Here is an 18,246-nt window from a genome sequence, read left to right as displayed (position 1 = left end):
CGCACATGAACACAACTTCACACACACACACACACACACGTGATGTCGCACATGAACATAATTTCAGTTAAAGACATGTGCCCTTAGACACATGTGCACAGACTATGCTATTCAAGCATCAACTCTGGGTCTAAGAGCAACCTAGGATCTAGGTTTGCTTTAGGTAAGTTGTTTTGGTCCCCAACAAAAGTTTATACTTATTATCATCCAAAAGACTGGAGTTGTCCTTTAAGACCAACACACAGAAACAACAACTTGTACACACTAGGGCTAATATATATTATATATTATAATATAACAAATATTTACACTATTAATTTTAAACGAAATAAACAAATAAAAAAGATAGAAGTAACAAAATTCACAAACAAGAATATAAGAATATAAAAGAATTCTGAAGTGCAGTAAGCATTGCGAAAGCTAAAAAGAAAATTCCCACCAATTTTACGCACCGGGAACAGCTGTTTCAATCAGCTGCTGTGCTGCTCGTGTTTTGCCAAAAAATGGAGGACAACGCGATCAACCTGTGCGACATGTAGAGAGACGAGTGATAGGCCCTAATAACTTGAGGAGTTCGATGTGGAAGTACTTCGGATTTTTGGTATATCAAACTATGGAGAAGAACAAAGCGGTAGGCTACGCAAACTGTGCAATCGAGTTCTACGTAGGCGAAATTTGTTTGACATTTCTAATCGTACACACAGACACAGACACAGCTACGTTGAAGCCTGCAGTCATGTCACTGATGTAATGGCAGTCCACTCGGCTTACTCGTTTTCGAGAATGTTGCACTTCTGTTTGTCATTGTGCACGAAACTTCACGCCAATAAATCATCAGAAATATTGCTGGCTTGCGTCTACAAGCGCCCTCTTTACGTTCGTCCTAATGCCTGTTAGTTGTTTGTGGATTGCCCTATATTTGGCGTTGAAAATGGAAACGTCTTTAGACACGAAAAATCGATTTTACAATCGATTCAATGAACACTTATGTCTCAAAAATCGAACAGGATTTTTTCACAAAAGTGACAGCCCTAGTACACACACCTTCACAAATGCACAAGCAAACAAATGCCATTCAGATTTATGAAGAGATTGAAGCCACAAAAACACAAACACACCACACCCTGTCAGACTTAAGAACACTAATCTGCCAAACACACACACACACAACCAACTCACTAACACTCGTCCAACACACTCTCACTCCCTCATGCACTCATTCTAACACACACACACACACACACACACAGCAGCACTCACATTCACAAGACAACCCAGTGCCCCACACACATACACAAATACCTGCAGATGAGAGCTATGTGGAACAGCCAATGACAATCCCCAAGAGAACGCCCTGACTAATCACCACCCCACCCTAACACAGAGCCATTACTACCTGCCCACACACACACACACACACACACACACACACTCAGATACAACAGACAAATATCCCTAAAAGAATACGCTCCCACTCTCTCCCTCATTAACCAAACCAGTTAACCCCCACAGTTGCTGCTTCCTCCATCAGTAAGAGCTAATTACGACAGTTGGCATAAACCTGACGAGTTTCAGATGAAACCCCAACTGAGTGAGCCTGAGGGGGATGTGACACACACACACACGCATGCCCGCCCACCCACACTCCCCCTTTATCTTTTCACCAGGCTCATGGTCTATCTGGGTGACGATGTCCTCTATTAAGTCCTTCTCTGTGTGTCATACACACACACATGCTCTGTCTCTCCCTCACACACACACACACACACACACACACACACACACACACACACACACACACACACACACACACACACACACACACACACACACACACACACACACACACACACACACACACACACACACACACGCTGTCTCACCTGGCTCGCTGTCGATCTGGGTGAGGATGTCCTCGATGGAGTCCTCCTCTGTGCGGCGAGGCTCGGGGTCGGGCGGCGTGTAGCCGCGGTGACGGCACCACTGCACCAGCTGGCGGGTCCTGGGCAGGGGCTCGGCCTGCAGCCGCGGGCTCCTCTCCAGAGCCTCCTGCACCACGCGCCTCACCGCCACCGCACGCTGCAGCTGGGGTAGGGGACACAGAGGGCTTAACACACACACACACACACGCGCACACACACACACACACACACACACACACACACACACACACACACACACACACACACACACACACACACACACACACACACACACACACACACCATCCTTCACCCCCACTGCACTCTGCAGCTGGGGTAGGGGACACAGAGGGGTTAACACACACACACACACACACACACACACACACGCACACACACACACACACTTCATCGTTCACCCCCACCGCACTCTGCAGTGGATGAAACGCCGCCTAATAGCATCATCATATACTGCAGTGACGGGCCTGAAAGGAAACTTCAGCTGTGACCAAGTAGACCACTTCATCTCCACAGGCATGTGTGCTGCCTGTGGCACACAGTCCATCAGCCATTAGGCCATCAGAAGACTCTGTACAGTCCTCTGTTGAGCAGTTCTCTGTTCAGTCATCTTGAGCTGGGACACAGGGGGGACAATCAGAGTGTGGATCCACACTTTCATATTTCAGCACCCCAGGGACAGTAAGAGTCCAGAGACTGCGCATTATAGTCTTTTCCTACTCAGAGCTTGGTTGGGAAACATATCAGTCTTAACATTCCAGTCTCTTTTTATGAAGATGGACAAGATTAGTTTTAGCTTTTAGTTTTAGTTAGTTTTATTTTTTTCCAGTTGCATCCGCTGGACACTGGACCGCTGCACTCACGCTGTATGTTCGCCTGCTCACGCTGCAGGCCAAACGACAACATTTTCTGACACGCCAGAAGTCCACTCAGATAGGACCGGAGCCGGAGCGTTGACTGTGATATCTTCTAATCGCACATCGTGAGCCCGCTCAATCAACACGACGGAACATACAGGGCTTTGGCCTGATTGGAAAGTTTGGCGGATCTGACTGATCCGGGGCTAAAATATTGTCAAAAGCGCAGTATCTGCTTGGCATTACAGCCACAACTGCATGGGAGAATCATTCTAAAGCAATGTGATGGTTTCTTACATGAAAGAAAACAACTGAAAAGAAAAGCGGTGGGTGCCATGACTCCACCTCACGCCCAGGGTGCAGAGTGAGGCCTCATTAGCAAAGGTGCCCCGAGGCTGGTGTCATGGGGACCAAGGGAATCGCTGGGCCTTGATGGAACCGCCAGAAGAACGTAGGAAAGAAAGTTTCCCTGCACAAGGGATTTTATTAGTATGGCCCTCGCAAATAATCACTTCAAGGAGTGTGCAAAAGTCATATATTTTTTGCTCAATATGCACTTCATGAAGGTTCCAGCGTCCTTGCAACGAGAGCGCTGTTCTGGTTTTCCTCTGCGTATGTGTGCGGTTTGCTCTAGATTTTGTTGTGGGGAGAGGCTGATGAGGAGGAACAGGATGGGGGATAAGATAGCCAGGTCAGTTAGAGCTGCTGAATTCAACATTAAAGGCACGATGCTGCTGTCCGCAGGACCTGATTATTTCTCTAAGCACGGCGGGTCTGCAGGACACATGCCAAATAAATAGAGCACACACTCTCTCTCTCTCTCTCTCTCTCTCTCTCTCACACAAACATAAACACATGCACCCACTCACCCACTCTCACACATATATAAACAAGTGAATTCACTCACAAACAAAAGCACAGGCACTTACTCACAGGCACAAATACATTCTCGAACATACCAAACAAACACACATAAAAAACATGCACCCCCCACCCCACCCAAACCCACAGACACACACACACACACACACACACAAAACAAGTACATCCAGTACCTCGGCTGCCCGGCGTTTCCCAATGTTCCAGGAGTAATACTGCTCCATAGAGATGGCACAGAATGGGTGGGAGTCCTCATCTGATGGAGGTCACACACACACACACACACACATTAGTATCCCCACAGACAGCAGGGCAGGTAAGTTACTGCTTTATGAAATCACCATCAACTATTTGAAAATATCTTGGAAACATGGACCAAAAACGTTCTAGAGCTAAGCCTAATTAAAAACCTCAGAGCCATCATCCCCTGATATGTGAACACCTGCTGATACAATCACCCCAGCAATCTCAAAATTGCTTAAAACCAATCAAAAGTCATCTATCTGAGAAAAGCCCATTGAAAACATAGTGGTCATCATCCTCTGAGTATAAGTAAGTATAAGTATATATACTCTTTTGATCCCGTGAGGGAAATTTGGTCTCTGCATTTATCCCAATCCGTGAATTAGTGAAACACACTCAGCACACAGTGAACACACAGGGAGGTGAAGCACACACTAATCCCGGCGCAGTGAGCTGCCTGCAACAACAGCGGCGCTGGGGGAGCAGTGAGGGGTTAGGTGCCTTGCTCAAGGGCACTTCAGCCGTGCCTACTGGTCGGGGTTCAAACCGTTCAAGTCCGTAAGTGCTAACGAGTAGACCACGGAGTACACAGTGAACTGCTTTCAAAATGGCAAGCTGTCTCCTTATCTGAAGACAGCTTGAAAATGACACAAATTTCACATGACTAAGCAGGCCCATGACACATGTGTGGTGGATAGCTGGGCTTCAGATAAATATCACAGTACGTGTCTGGAGGCGGCTTAAAATGGCCGCCAGTCTCCCATCACGGTGATAAGCCCATTGCAGGGCACAGGAGGGACTGTTGATTACCTGCTTATGAGATCACCTGCTCATTTTTGTCCAAACGGCTTAAAATGGACCAAAGCTTCAAACCACTAAAGCCTATTTAAAGAGAAAGTAGGAGAAAATACATTTTCACACTATTTGTCTGTGTGTGTGCGCGCGTGCGTGCATGCGTGCGTGCAGGCAAAGGACTTTTAAAACTGTTGCTGTCAAATGTAACTATGGAACTGCAAAAATTCTGTTGTCTGCAATAAATGGATTAAACTGTTTAAACTAAGTGACCATTAAAAAACGAATTAGGATTTTTCAATTATGATAATTGCCATGTTTGGTTATTAGTAGATATTAATTTATAGATAATTCAGTATTATCTTAAATATTCAGTAAAGCCACATAATGAATACTGAAAAAGCCAAGCATATTCTGTTTAGATGTTGCAGAGATATGCCAACGCAGTCTATTGTCCATACTGTTCTGATGCAGAAAATATATTATAATAGCCCTCTAGCAGATCCAGGGCCGGTTTTCTGTGAATAGATTGATCCTTGTCCTAAACCAACAGAACACTTCAAATCAAATCTCTTGTAGTGTGGGAGCCGGCGTAAGCCATGTCTGGGTTGGGGTTGGGGCAGGGGCACTCACTCTTCTCAGGCACAATGAGCGGAAACTTCTTCACCGCCGCCGTCAACAGTTGCGTCAGGTTCTCTATGTGTTCAGTGCTGGAGAGAGAGAGAGAGAGAGAACAGGGGAGAGAGGGAGAGAGTGATGGAGTGGGAGTGAGGAAGGAGAGAAGGAGTGGGGCAGGGGAAAAAGGGAGAGCGAGAGAGAGAGTGACAGAGCGTGGGATGGAGAGAGTAGGAGGCAGTGGGAGGATAGAGAGCAAAATAGAGATCAGCTGAAGGTGGCAGAATTAGTCCTATAACAGTCCACATCTCCACAGACCTGCACACCTCACCACTAGCAGCCAGACACACACAAATCACCACTCATGCCAGACCACACATCATCTCTGCACAGTGCACACACCCCCACACTGGCTTAATGAACCACACTCATTCTTGGCCATCTCACACCTAATTAAGGCACAACTAGTTATGGCTTCACTGAATCAGGAGCTTCTGGCTCAAACCAACTTGAACTTCCTGAAAACAGCCCCGCTATACATTCCCTGATGGGGATTCATTTTTAGCGCACCTAGCAGCTAGTCCATCTACTGTATGCTGCTCAAATCAAATGTTTTATATTTAATTTTATTTAATTTTATTTATTTAATATTTATTTGAAGTGGCATACATCCTAAATGTGCATGCAAAAAAGGTTGTACTTTGTTCACAGATTCCAAATGTGCTCAGATATAAGACACAAAAATAGCGGCATTCCTGTCCCGCATGGCTATCAGCCTTGGGGCCGCTGTGGCGCGTGTCGTACTTGAGCTCGTGGGCGGACTCGGCCCCCTGCTCCACTTTGACGCTGGCGGTGGCGGGGGTGGGTGCAACGCTGGAGCCCGGGGTGGATGAGGAGGTGGGGGTCTGGGGCCCAGGGCCGCTGCAGCTGTACACACCTGGCTCTGTCTTCACTGAAGAGAGAGAGAGAGAGAGAGAGAGAAAGAGAGGGGGAGGGGGAGAGAGAGAGAGGGAGAGAGAGAGAGAGAAGGGAGAGAAAGGGTGGGGGGGGGTACAAGGAGAGAGGGAGATAAGTAAGGGGAGAGAGAAAAGGGGAAGGGTGGGATGATGCAGAGAGAAGAACAGTCAGAGGAAAGATAGAGAGAAATGGAAAAAAAAGGGAGGGTGAAAGTACAAAAAAAGGGGAAAGGGAGACAAGAGGGGGAGAGAAGGAAGAGACAAACGTGGGAGTGAAACACAGATAAGGAAGGAGACAGAGACAGGGAGATGGGGGAATGAGACAGAAAGAGAGAAAGAGAGAAAGAGAGAGGAGGGCAGAGAGACACAGAGAGGGAGGAGAGAGGAGCGAGTGACAGTGTGTGAGCAAGACACTTCCTTACTTACAAAACCAGCACTGAACAGTGAACATGTGGACACACAAGAACAGCACAGAGTTAGATTGTACATACGGAGAGAGGGACTGGAAGCAGGGATTAGTGAAGCAGCAATCAATTTAATGTCAACACAGACTACCATTTCAACGGGCACCTACAGGCACCGCCAGTACCCCAAGAAGGCAAACACACACACACACACACACACACACACACACACACACACACACACACACACACACACACTAAGTACGTACACACAGTGCGGCAATAACGCATAAATATAGAGTACACATAAAAGCTCAAAACTGCCTGAGTATATGTATTTATACATAACACATATCAATCCACAACAGCCCACACACCAGCTGCCTAAAGCGAGGGAATAGAGAGTGCAGGCAGGAAGGGAGAGAGAGACAGAGAGAGAGAGAGAGAGAGAGAGAGAGAGAGGAAAGAGAACGGCAGAGAGAGACAGACAGAGAGAGAGAGAGAGAGAGAGAGAGAGAGAGAGAGAGAGAGAGAGAGAGAGAGAGAGGGAGGAAAGAGAACGGCAGAGAGAGACAGACAGAGAGAGAGAGAGAGAGAGAGAGAGAGAGAGAGAGAGAGAGAGAGAGAGAGAGAGAGAGAGAGAGAGAGAGAGAGGAAAGAGAACGGCAGAGAGAGACAGACAGAGAGAGAGAGAGAGAGAGAGAGAGAGAGAGAGAGAGAGAGGGAGGAAAGAGAACGGTAGAGAGAGACAGAGAGAGAGAGAGAGAGAGAGAGAGAGAGAGGGAGGAAAGAAAGCGGCAGAGAGAGGGGGCAGACAGAGAAAGGTGTAAGGTCGGGGACATATCCTCTCACCGTGAGCTACGTTTGGTGTGGAGGAGACTGCTGGTGCATTGTGGGTAGCAGTATTGCTGCTGGTAGAGGATCCTTTACAGGAGGAGGAGGAGGAGGAGGAGGAGGAGGAGGAGGACTGCACAACTGCAAACCATCACACACGTGGAGTTATACCTCAACTACTATCCAGAACACACCTCTACACAGGCTATGGCTCTTAAGTGACATGTACTGCAACTCCATCATAAATCATAAACCATACCATGTGTAGAGCTATATCTCAATAACCAACTCTGACAAGAGAGGAGATCACAGTCTCAACTGCAGACTATAACATGTGTGAGTTCAGTCCTGACCACAAACACACATGGATTTAAAATCGATTGCAAAGTCATTAAAACAGTCCATTACAGTACATTTATGAAGTTGTGAGGTGTTGTCTGCAAGTACAGAATACATCAGAGGAGTCAGTATCACTACATTTAATGATATTCCTTCCATAAGGACCAAACTAGGCCTTTCTGTGTTGAATATTATATCCCCTTCACAACACGGTCATATCACTGTGCAGACCACTGGTAATAGATGGGCATTAGATATTAAGTATTCTGACTATGAATACCCACAGTCATATATAATAGATACAGTGGGTTGTTATGTGTGCCAACATTGGTGAGTTACAGGTCCTAAGATTCCCAGGAGTCAGGAATTAGCAAACCTGATGCATCTATCACCAACACACACACACATACGCGTGCACACACACACACACACACACACACACACACACACACACACACACACACACACACACACACACACACACACACACACACACACACACACACACACACACACACACACACACACACACACACACACACACACACACACACACACACACACACACACACACACACACACACACACCCCTCTATAATTCAGAAGCACTGAAGCTCAGCTAAATGCCTCAGACTCAGCAGAAATTACTTGCACAGAAACACAAGCACACACACACAGCCCTACAAGTACACAGGGACACAACCACACATTCAGGAGGACAGAAAAGCACTAGCACACACACTCTCTCAGACAGACACAGAAACATACAACACGCACACACACACATTGACGTCTCCTCTCTACCTTCCCATGGCCAGATCTGACTACCTATCTTCAGGAGACCATACATAAGTTGGCTAAAAGTACAGTCTATGGTTGCAATACATGAATCATCATACACAAAGTATGCAATGCACATCTAGCAGTACAAACGGTCCTGAACTGGTAAACTACGCTCTCACCTCTCTACCAGAGCAACAGCAAACCTAGAGAAGACACTGGACCACTGGGAAACTGATGGGAGTCCACTGGAGAAGATGTGTGGAGTAGATGTGTGTGTGTGTGTGTGTGTGTGTGTGTGTGTGTGTGAGATATACATCTCTCTCTTCATGATGGACAAATAAAACCAAAAAAATAAGAACCTTGATGGCTGGGTCTGAACCACCAGAGATCTTTACTGCATGCCAGAGAGTAAACAAAAAACATGTAGCCCCGTGTTTCCTGCTCTATATTCTGTGGGCCTCCATGACTTCTTCAGAGGTATTTATACACAGGTTGCTGTGTGTGCCAAATTAAATCAGGGACTGCAATCCTATTCTGGCTGGGACGCAGGAGAGTACGAGTCACTGACACTGGATTCTTCTCGGAACATCCGCTCAGAAAAGACTATTAGGACATGGAAAAATATGCTTAAAACAATATAAAACAATTTCCCACTTAAAGCATCTTCTGATAAACAACTGCTTTTGGCAATCATCTTCAAATTAATTTTAAAGATGCACTCCAGCCATCGATTAACCCCTAAAACCTCATCTTAGTTTCTGAAAGATATATATCCATGTTTTTTTCCCCCATGAAAAAAATCCCTTCATTGCCTTGAAACAGCTAATTATGCATCTCTACTCCTTCTGCCTCATCTCCGATGAGGAAAGCTCATTGGCCCCGCCCCCAACACGGCACCTGCTTGACAATTCGGTTTGACAATGTTATCAACGTTGCGCAATGCTAATGTAAGATAGTTAACTCTGACATGTTAGCTTGCTTATCTTGTAAAGTTATATCTATTTATCTATCTATCTAACTATTTCTTACAGCAATGATTAGGAAAAAATCTGTGGACTACTGGTTAGGGAATCCGACTAGTGACCGAAGGGTGGCCTGACCAAACCTGCACATCACCAATAGTGTTGCAAAGAGACGACAATATAGCAAGTGTTAAGTGCTAAGGGATGGCTGTTTCTGTTTCCAAGGTTTATCATTTCAGGTTGAGTAGCTAGAAGCTGTAAAACGAAACTCAGTACAGTTTATTTAAGACAAAACAGAGCACATTACCTCATCCCCCTCACATACACTAGGATTGACTGTGATGAAACTGAGTCATCTCAAACGCCTGAGAAAACTTCATAAAACTTCAAAATCAAGGTCTCTTCTTGCCAAAATCTAGGTTTGCGATTGAGTGCTGAAAAGAGAGGAGGCATTTAAGAGGAGAGAAGTGTGTGTGCTAGTGTGTGGAACTGCAGTGTGTTTGTGTAGAGGTGTGTGTGCGTGTATATGTGTGCGCATGTGCATGTGTGCGTGAAAGTATGTATTTCTGCATCCTGAAAGATTGTGGAGGCATGTGTGTGTGGGTCTGTGTGTGTGTGTGGCAGGGCATGGAGGTGAGCGGGTACCTTTGCCCACGGGCATGAGGATGGTCTGGAGTCCCCCAGCGCCCGTGCCCACGCTCAGCTGCTTCAGCTGGTTGGCAGGGATGGTGAGCACAGTCTGCTGCGCACTGGGTTGGCCCGCATGCAGCTTCAGCATGCCTGGGAAGGACACACACACAGACACACTAAGTGCAATACACATATGTACATGGAAAACCCCATATATATATATTAGCATGCATACAGGCACAGGCACACACACAGGCAAGCGCGCGCGCGCACACACACACACACACACACACACACACACACACACACACACACACACACACACACACACACACACACACACACACACACATACTGTATATAATCACACACACAGGCAAGCATACACATTTATATATAATCATGCACACACACACCAGCCAGCAATGCTCAGAAATGCACAGTGCTTTGGTTCAGCAGTGCACTCAAGGGCAGATACATCTTTAACACGCCATCCTATTCATCTGCCAACAGGGAAGTATGCATGCAATAACAATAGACCTGGTGCCATCCTACAACATGGCTGCCACTTTTCCACTACAGCACATGAGGGGAGGGTGAGGGCAGGAGATGAAGAGATGAAGCCACAACTGGTTGACCACATTCACAAGAGCTGGAGCCAGACTACACAGTAAGAGCCTTTTGTGGCCAGAGCAGATCTGCTCAGAACTTTTGCAGAGTGGTTGAGGCCCAGGTTCGATTCTCAAATATGTTTAGTTCAAATTGTCTGCTAAATACTAGTAAACTTTAACTTTGAACTTTTTCAGGCTCAGGGTACACCTGCATTGCAATATAGGAGTGTTGATTTGTACTGACATTTAAATTATATGAAATAAAATAGTAATACAATTATATTCCAAATGTTATCTAAATATTCTGTAGCACCTCTGGACTGGTGGCCTTGGTATCCACTTTGAGAAGCCCGGAGACGAAAATTTTTCTGTTTGCCTCGAGTTTGCTGTGAATGAGGAGGTAATTCTCAGGGGTGCTGGCCGAAGCTTTACGCTTGAAATGGAATGTTTCGTCCAACAGTAATAGTTCAAATGAACCATGTTTACCGCAAATGTTCACCTCTGTTCAAAGAATTTGAGTGCACCTCTGGTCTCCATAGTTACCTGAGAGAGCGGCAGCTGCCTTACCGCTGACGGTGCCACTACTGCCCACCAGCGACGTTGCAGTGACCAGCGAAGGGCTGGCGCTCTTGGGAACGCTCACCACCGCCGGGCCGGCCCCCTTGCCCAGGCTGATGACCGGCATGTTGGCGGCCATGCTCTTGGCGACGGTCATCATGGCGCCCGTGGGGGTTTTAGATGCAGTGGCAGCTGCAGCGGCGGCCGCGGCGGCTGCATTGCTGGCGTTCTTGGCTGCGTTGATGACTGCCGCCTGATTGGCTGCCACGAGCAGAGGGTGCTGGGATACGGGTTTGGCCCCGGACGAGGAGGAAGAGGAGGAAGAGGAGGAGTAGGGGGCGGGGGAGGAGGGCACACTGGCGCCATCTGCAGTCTGGAGAGAGAATGGCAAGAAAAGTTTGTTAAGCCCAGTAGTCTATCGCTGACTAAAAAAAAACACATTGAATATCAAAACCAAGAAATACGTGACAAATAAAAGATGCAGTGCACAAAAACACGTCATGTTAGGCGTGAATGTAAACAGATTATACCAAGAGATGTACAGCGGCATGTGATTTTGCCATAGGTCCCATGCAAGCATATGTGTGTGCAAAGAGTATTAATGCAAATGTGCTTGTTCATGCATGAGTGAGCCAATGAAAGTGTACGTCTCTGTGGTGTGTGTATGTGAGTGTGTGTGTGTGTGTGTGTGTGAATGAGAGCTGAGGCATTAAGGCCCTGCAGTGGCCATGTGAGAGAGCATGCCAGCCCACAGCATCTTAGTGGCATACTGGTCTCCCGGTGTTGCCATCTGCTGTGACAACACACTGCGGCAAAGGTACACACACCAACCACAAGTTTACACACACACACACACACACACACACACAAAGCACGCACGGACATTCAGATATGCCCCGTCACCTGTGTGTGTAGCCTTTGCAATAACGGCCCTTAATTGTGATTAAGAGCGGAGGCTTATCGAGCTGGTCCAAGTGCATTTGCAAAGTTGTGCCGACAAAATGGAAATGAGTTTCGGCAGCACAGTTAATGATCGGCTCCTAAAAGCTGTATTTCCGGACTGAGGATCAGATGGAAAGAGGAGGGTGTGTGTGTGTGTGTGTGTGTGTAGGTGTGTGTCTCTGTGAGTGTGAGTGTATTGGGGAGTTGACCTTTGAAATGGAGAGGTACTGGAGGACAGCAACAACCACCCCCCCACCCCCCCCACCCCACACACACACACACACACTGAATCACACACACACAGCAATCCTGATTGCAGCATTATGGTACTGCAGCAACACGGTGAAATGTCATTGGGTTCATCATCACTGTGCAGTGGGAAAAACAGTCCAGGTTGTGTGTGGAAATGCTACCACTGCGGGTGAACCTAATTTAGCTTTTGGAATCAGTTTCTGTAGAAGTCCATCCACCCCTGCACACATACCCCACAGCAACCACGGAGACCTTAATTTCCTGTGCATCAAACCACTATTCAATCACAGCCACTATTTATTATGCATAGGACTAGTAGAAGATAGAGTATCAACATTTCACAGCAATTATTGGATGTCAGTCTGACGACCAAACACTAATTAATTACCGTCCAGTAATGCAATAAGTGCACTAGAGTATGAGTGTGCGAGTGAGTGTGAGTGTTTATGTAAAGGACAACCTGGTACTTCCCAACTTGTACTGCTGTTCAGATACAGTAAGCGGAGACATGGTAGGAGTGCACACAGGCAACGACTTACATCCTTGAAATTTAAAGGATGGTAGGTTCCGTATGGGTAAGAAGGGGGTCATGGAACTGCTTGAGCCAAGGACTGCTGGTGTGTGTGTGTGCCCTACTGTAAGTACTGAGCCACGTCAATTCAACCAGGGCCCAAAAAAATCTGAAAAAATTAACAGGTGTGTCTATGTTACCCAGAAGACACACTGTAAAATTACTTTTATGTAAGATCAATACTTTCCAAGATACAGCCAGTTTTACGGAGGGAGGTGGGTGTCAATTTTGTTTGGCCTCGACACGTTTGGTCTGGATGATCCTGCATGGTCATAGCTGTCCCTCAAAGTTGACCAAATGTTATTCACTCAGCACACAAGGCTAGACATACAGCTATGAGGAGCTGATAGAGATAGAGATAGATAGATAGAGAGAGAGAGAGAGAGAGAGAGAGAGAGAGAGAGAGAGAGAGAGCTACTGCTATCACCAAGTGAGGAGGGTTTACAAGAGAGCCTTTCCATTCTAGAAAAGTGAATAGAGAGAGAGAGAGAGAGAGAGAGAGAGAGAGAGTGAGAGAGAGAGAGAGCGAGAGAGAGAGAGTGAGAGAGAGAGTGAGAGAGAGAGAGAGCACAGGTCTGCCATGTAACAACACAATGAGTGTGACACAGACACTGATGTGAGAGGAACAGCCACAGCACAGCTTGAGCAGACCAGCTGTTCCACACACGCTCCACATGGAACACAGATGGACAGTGTTCACCAGCAGCAACAACGCCACACGCCACACATGAGGTTCACTTCCTGTCTCTGCTGATGCCCACTAGGCCTCCCTCCCTCCCTCCCCCAAGGCCAGCACTGTCCTGCATCTGGGCTCACCAAAGCCTGTGATCTCCAAACCAAGAGATTACACATGGACACCATGCAGAAATAAGGACTTCTTTCCTATATATAATAGACCTGTTATATCATATCACAATCAGTTCCCATGTCCGTCTATTCATGGATTTACCATTTTAACATTTAGCATTTACACACAATCACACACACACACACACACACACACACACGCACACACGCACACACGCACACACACGCACACACGCACACACGCACACACACGCACACATACACACACACACACACACACAGGCATACCTAACTGGAGCAATATTTAAGACCAATATATTTATCATGATTTATATATTTACACACACACAGAGGGAGGTGACTCACGTGTTGTGTGGGAGTGGTAGCAGCTGAGGCGGGGGTGCCCGGCATGGTGCTGGTGGCTGTGATGACTCCCCCCGCCATCCTCAGGGTGGTAGTGCCCGGCTTGGACAGGTGAGTGGCGGCAGAGGCCGTCACCGTCTTCACCGAGCCGTCCGACAGCTTCAACTGTGATGCCTGCGACCCGCCCACCACCTGTCAGTCACACCAAATCAAAACACAGGAAGTGTTAAAATGCAACAGGGGAATTGGTGCGCAACGAATGATCAACCAATCCCAGCAGCATCAGAGGTTCAGTGCCAGAACCCTAAACCCAGACAGTGATGTATGGCTAACACACACACACACACACACACACACACACACACACACACACACACACACACACACACACACACACACACACACACACACACACAAACACACACACACACACACAGATTCAAGAAGGATTGTTTTGACAGCCAAGGCATTAGTAAAGTAAAAGAGTAAGAGAGAGAAAGAGAGAGAGAGAGAAAGCACACAATCTGACACACTGATGGCCCCCTCTCATACTGTCATACAAACACCAACACAGAGAAATAAACAGATGTAGCCCCTACCCTCACCCTCCCACGGGCAAATGCACACATATGCACAAACACACACAGACAAACCTAGACAGCAGACAGAGACACACACATCCACAGAATCGCAAACACTACAATACTTAGACAGCACACACACACACACACACACACACACACACACACACACACAGACACAGACACACACACAGACACACGTGCTCTGCAGACACTCCCTGTTTAATGGCTGTGAGAGGAGTATGGACCTCAGAGATAGGAGACTGCTGTGCACAAATCACCACACAGCCATTAAGCTGTCCCTCAAATCTCTCTCTCTTTCTCACACGCACACACAAACACACATTCTCTAAACCTGCCTCCAAAACAAACGCACACACACACACACACTCTTATCTGCCTCCAAAACACACACACACATCCTTTTATCTCCCTCCAAAACACACACACACACACATCCTTTTACCTCCCTCTGAAACACACACACGCACGCTACAATTTCCCCATTCCCATAAGGGTCATCTCCCCATCAAAGAAAAACTTTCTTTGTATCAAAACAAAGTCAGAGTCAGAACCGAGTCAGAATGAGCCAAAGCCACGGTAAAAGCTAAAGGTAAGGCAAGACGTGTAAGAGAGGCAGAAGGGTGGAGAAAATTAGATGAAGGCGCTGAGAGAGAGAGAGAGAGAGTGGGGGGGGGGTAGCAAAAGGGAGTTAGCAGAAACGAAAACTTAAAACCTTTGCCCCAGGCTTAGTCATTAGCCCTAATCTGATAATCAGGACATATACACTCTCTCACACACATTGGAGTATGTGCTCATTTACACAGACACAAACAATAATAGATATACATGCACTCATATACACACCCACGGTAAGCAGAGACAACACACACACACACACACACACACACACACACACACACACACACACACACACACACACACACACACACACACACACACACACACACACACACACACACACACACACACACACACACACACACACACACACACACACACACACACACACACACACACACACACACACACACACACACACACACACACACACACACACACGATCTATCCACAAGCACATCCATGGCCCCTCAGTTTAGTGAGGACAGAGATTTGATACTGTGAAATTATTTCAGACAGAGACGGTAGGCAGCTGTGATGATGGCAAACTAATCACACAGCTTAGCTGGCACTGCTCTTACACCGGTGCTCTCAGGTCTGCCTGCCAGAGAACACACACACACAACTATAATCACACACACACCCACACACACACACACACACACACACACACACACACACACACACACACACACACACACTGAAACAGAAACACTCCCCAACCCACAGACAGAGACTGACACATAGATACACACGCACACGCACACACACACACACACACCTCTGTTCATCGCTTTGGGGCAGTTAAACGGTTTGGGGAGGAGAAGCCGAGATGTGATGCTGTGTTTGCGCCATGACTCCCTGAGCTCCTGAGCCCCCAGCAGCACAGGCTCAAGGGATCATCATCCCAAACGCCCAAAGTGAACACATCAACTATTCTCATCCCAAACGCCCAAAGTGAACACATCAGCTATTCCCTCCCTCCCTCCCTCCCTCGTGCCAGCTGATTACACACACATCTCCTGCCAGAACTATTGCTTTCTGCTTTGATTTAGGGTTTCTGCTTAGAGCCACTAAGGACACAAAGACTTTGTGCTCGCACTCTCTCTCTCTCTCTCTCTCTCGCTTGCTCGCTCTCTCTCTCTTGTCCCATTACCCCTCTCTTTCTTCCACCCCCTCTCCCCACCCTAATACTGTTAGGGAGTGCGTTACGCAATGTAAGCTGAAGTTACGTGTGCAGGGATTGTCCTGGCATCTGGTGCCAAATGGCTGTTCCGTGAGAGAGAGAGAGAGAGGGAGGCCTTCATTAGAAGCAGTCAACCCCCCGTTAGACCTCCAGTTCATCAGCAGCGCTTAAGCCCCACACTCACACAGGCCCAGGGCACAGGAGAGAGATGACCCAACACTCACACAGGCCCAGGGCACAGGAGAGAGATGACCCAACACTCACACAGGCCCAGGGCACAGGAGAGAGATGACCCAACACTCACACAGGCCCAGGGCACAGGAGAGAGATGACCCAACACTCACACAAGCCCAGGGCACAGGAGAGAGATGACCCAACACTCACACAGGCCCAGGGCACAGGAGAGCAGTGTTGGGAAAGTTCACTTTCTTTGTGAACTAGTTCAAAGTTCAGTTCACAAATTTTAAAATGAACTAGTTCAGTTCATAGTTCATATTTCAAAATTTTGAACTAAGTTCACACTTTCCAAAAATGAACTAGTTCATAGTTCTTTTTTTTTCATATGTTGCTGCGAGCTATTATTTTTCAAAATTATTGCCACAGCCCATAGAATGCAGTTAATTTGGGTTGAGGATCTGTCTTGACAGTCTTTTGATTTTTTATTGGCTTGCACATACCTTGAAAGGCTAGCCAGGTGCTTCAGTTCAATGTGCCGTTTCAGGTTTGCTGTGGATGTGACTGAAGTGCGGGCAAAGTTTGCACAGAAATGTACGATTTTTCCCATCCTCACCGACCTTGTCATAAAACTTGTTTAAATGATCATACGACGCCTCCTTGCTGCTTTGTCGTCTACATCAGCCTTTCTCAAACTTCTTTGACCTGAGGCCCAGTCAAGGCATACTTTGGGGTCATAGGGCCCACCTACATGAACCCACCCCTCCTCCCACCCCCCATCAAATTATCATAATGATATCACAATTATTATTTTTTTTATACTATATTGCTATACATGCACTTCAAAACAGTCAATGTTTAAAGTGCTAAGATTGTTCAGAAAAGTTTGTGAAAACATGCACATCAGAGTACTGCTTTACTAATGTAAAATGTAATTAGGCAGTTTCATTGTTTTTGCATTGTTGCATGATGCTTGCATGAGAAATTCTTAAAACAACAGCAATTATATGGGTGCCGTTGTTTTGGGATGTTACCCTCATGCAAGCATCATACACTGATAGAATATTTATATGCTATTTAATTACATTTCATTTGAATGCCTGAATTTAAGGATTCAGGAAACACAATACCAGCTTTTGTGAATGGTAAATGGCGGATCAGATCATGCGTAAATCACTGGAGATCTTTAACTATCTTTAACTAAGACTAATTAATAGCTTTTGGCTGACTTTATACTTAATGCTAGACAGTGTTTTATATAGTCTGTGCTGTTTTTTATGGAAGTTGCATAAATCCACGTCGTTTTATTAAATGTCGTTTCATAA

General features: G+C 46.7%; 1 protein-coding gene across 1 annotated transcript in view; it reads right to left on the bottom strand.

Moving 5' to 3' along the window:
• yeats2 (YEATS domain containing 2) overlaps nt 1-18,246 on the bottom strand; it is a 58,937-nt gene that overhangs the window by 9,116 nt on the left and 31,575 nt on the right. Inside the window, 8 exon segments of the mRNA XM_076294539.1 lie at nt 1,884-2,085; nt 3,853-3,932; nt 5,345-5,421; nt 6,131-6,278; nt 7,539-7,661; nt 10,250-10,384; nt 11,389-11,776; nt 14,342-14,530. Coding sequence (XP_076150654.1) covers nt 1,884-2,085; nt 3,853-3,932; nt 5,345-5,421; nt 6,131-6,278; nt 7,539-7,661; nt 10,250-10,384; nt 11,389-11,776; nt 14,342-14,530 — 1,342 coding nt within the window.

Source organism: Alosa pseudoharengus, unplaced genomic scaffold (assembly GCF_046254945.1).
Source record: "Alosa pseudoharengus isolate Yale_2024_CS ecotype anadromous, Long Island Sound unplaced genomic scaffold, YU_APseudo_1.1 YU_APseudo_1.1_scf_2, whole genome shotgun sequence".
NCBI classification, from domain to species: Eukaryota; Metazoa; Chordata; class Actinopteri; order Clupeiformes; family Clupeidae; genus Alosa; species Alosa pseudoharengus.
The sequence above is the reverse complement of the archived record's forward strand: the minus strand, read 5'-3'. Positions and strand labels throughout refer to the sequence as shown.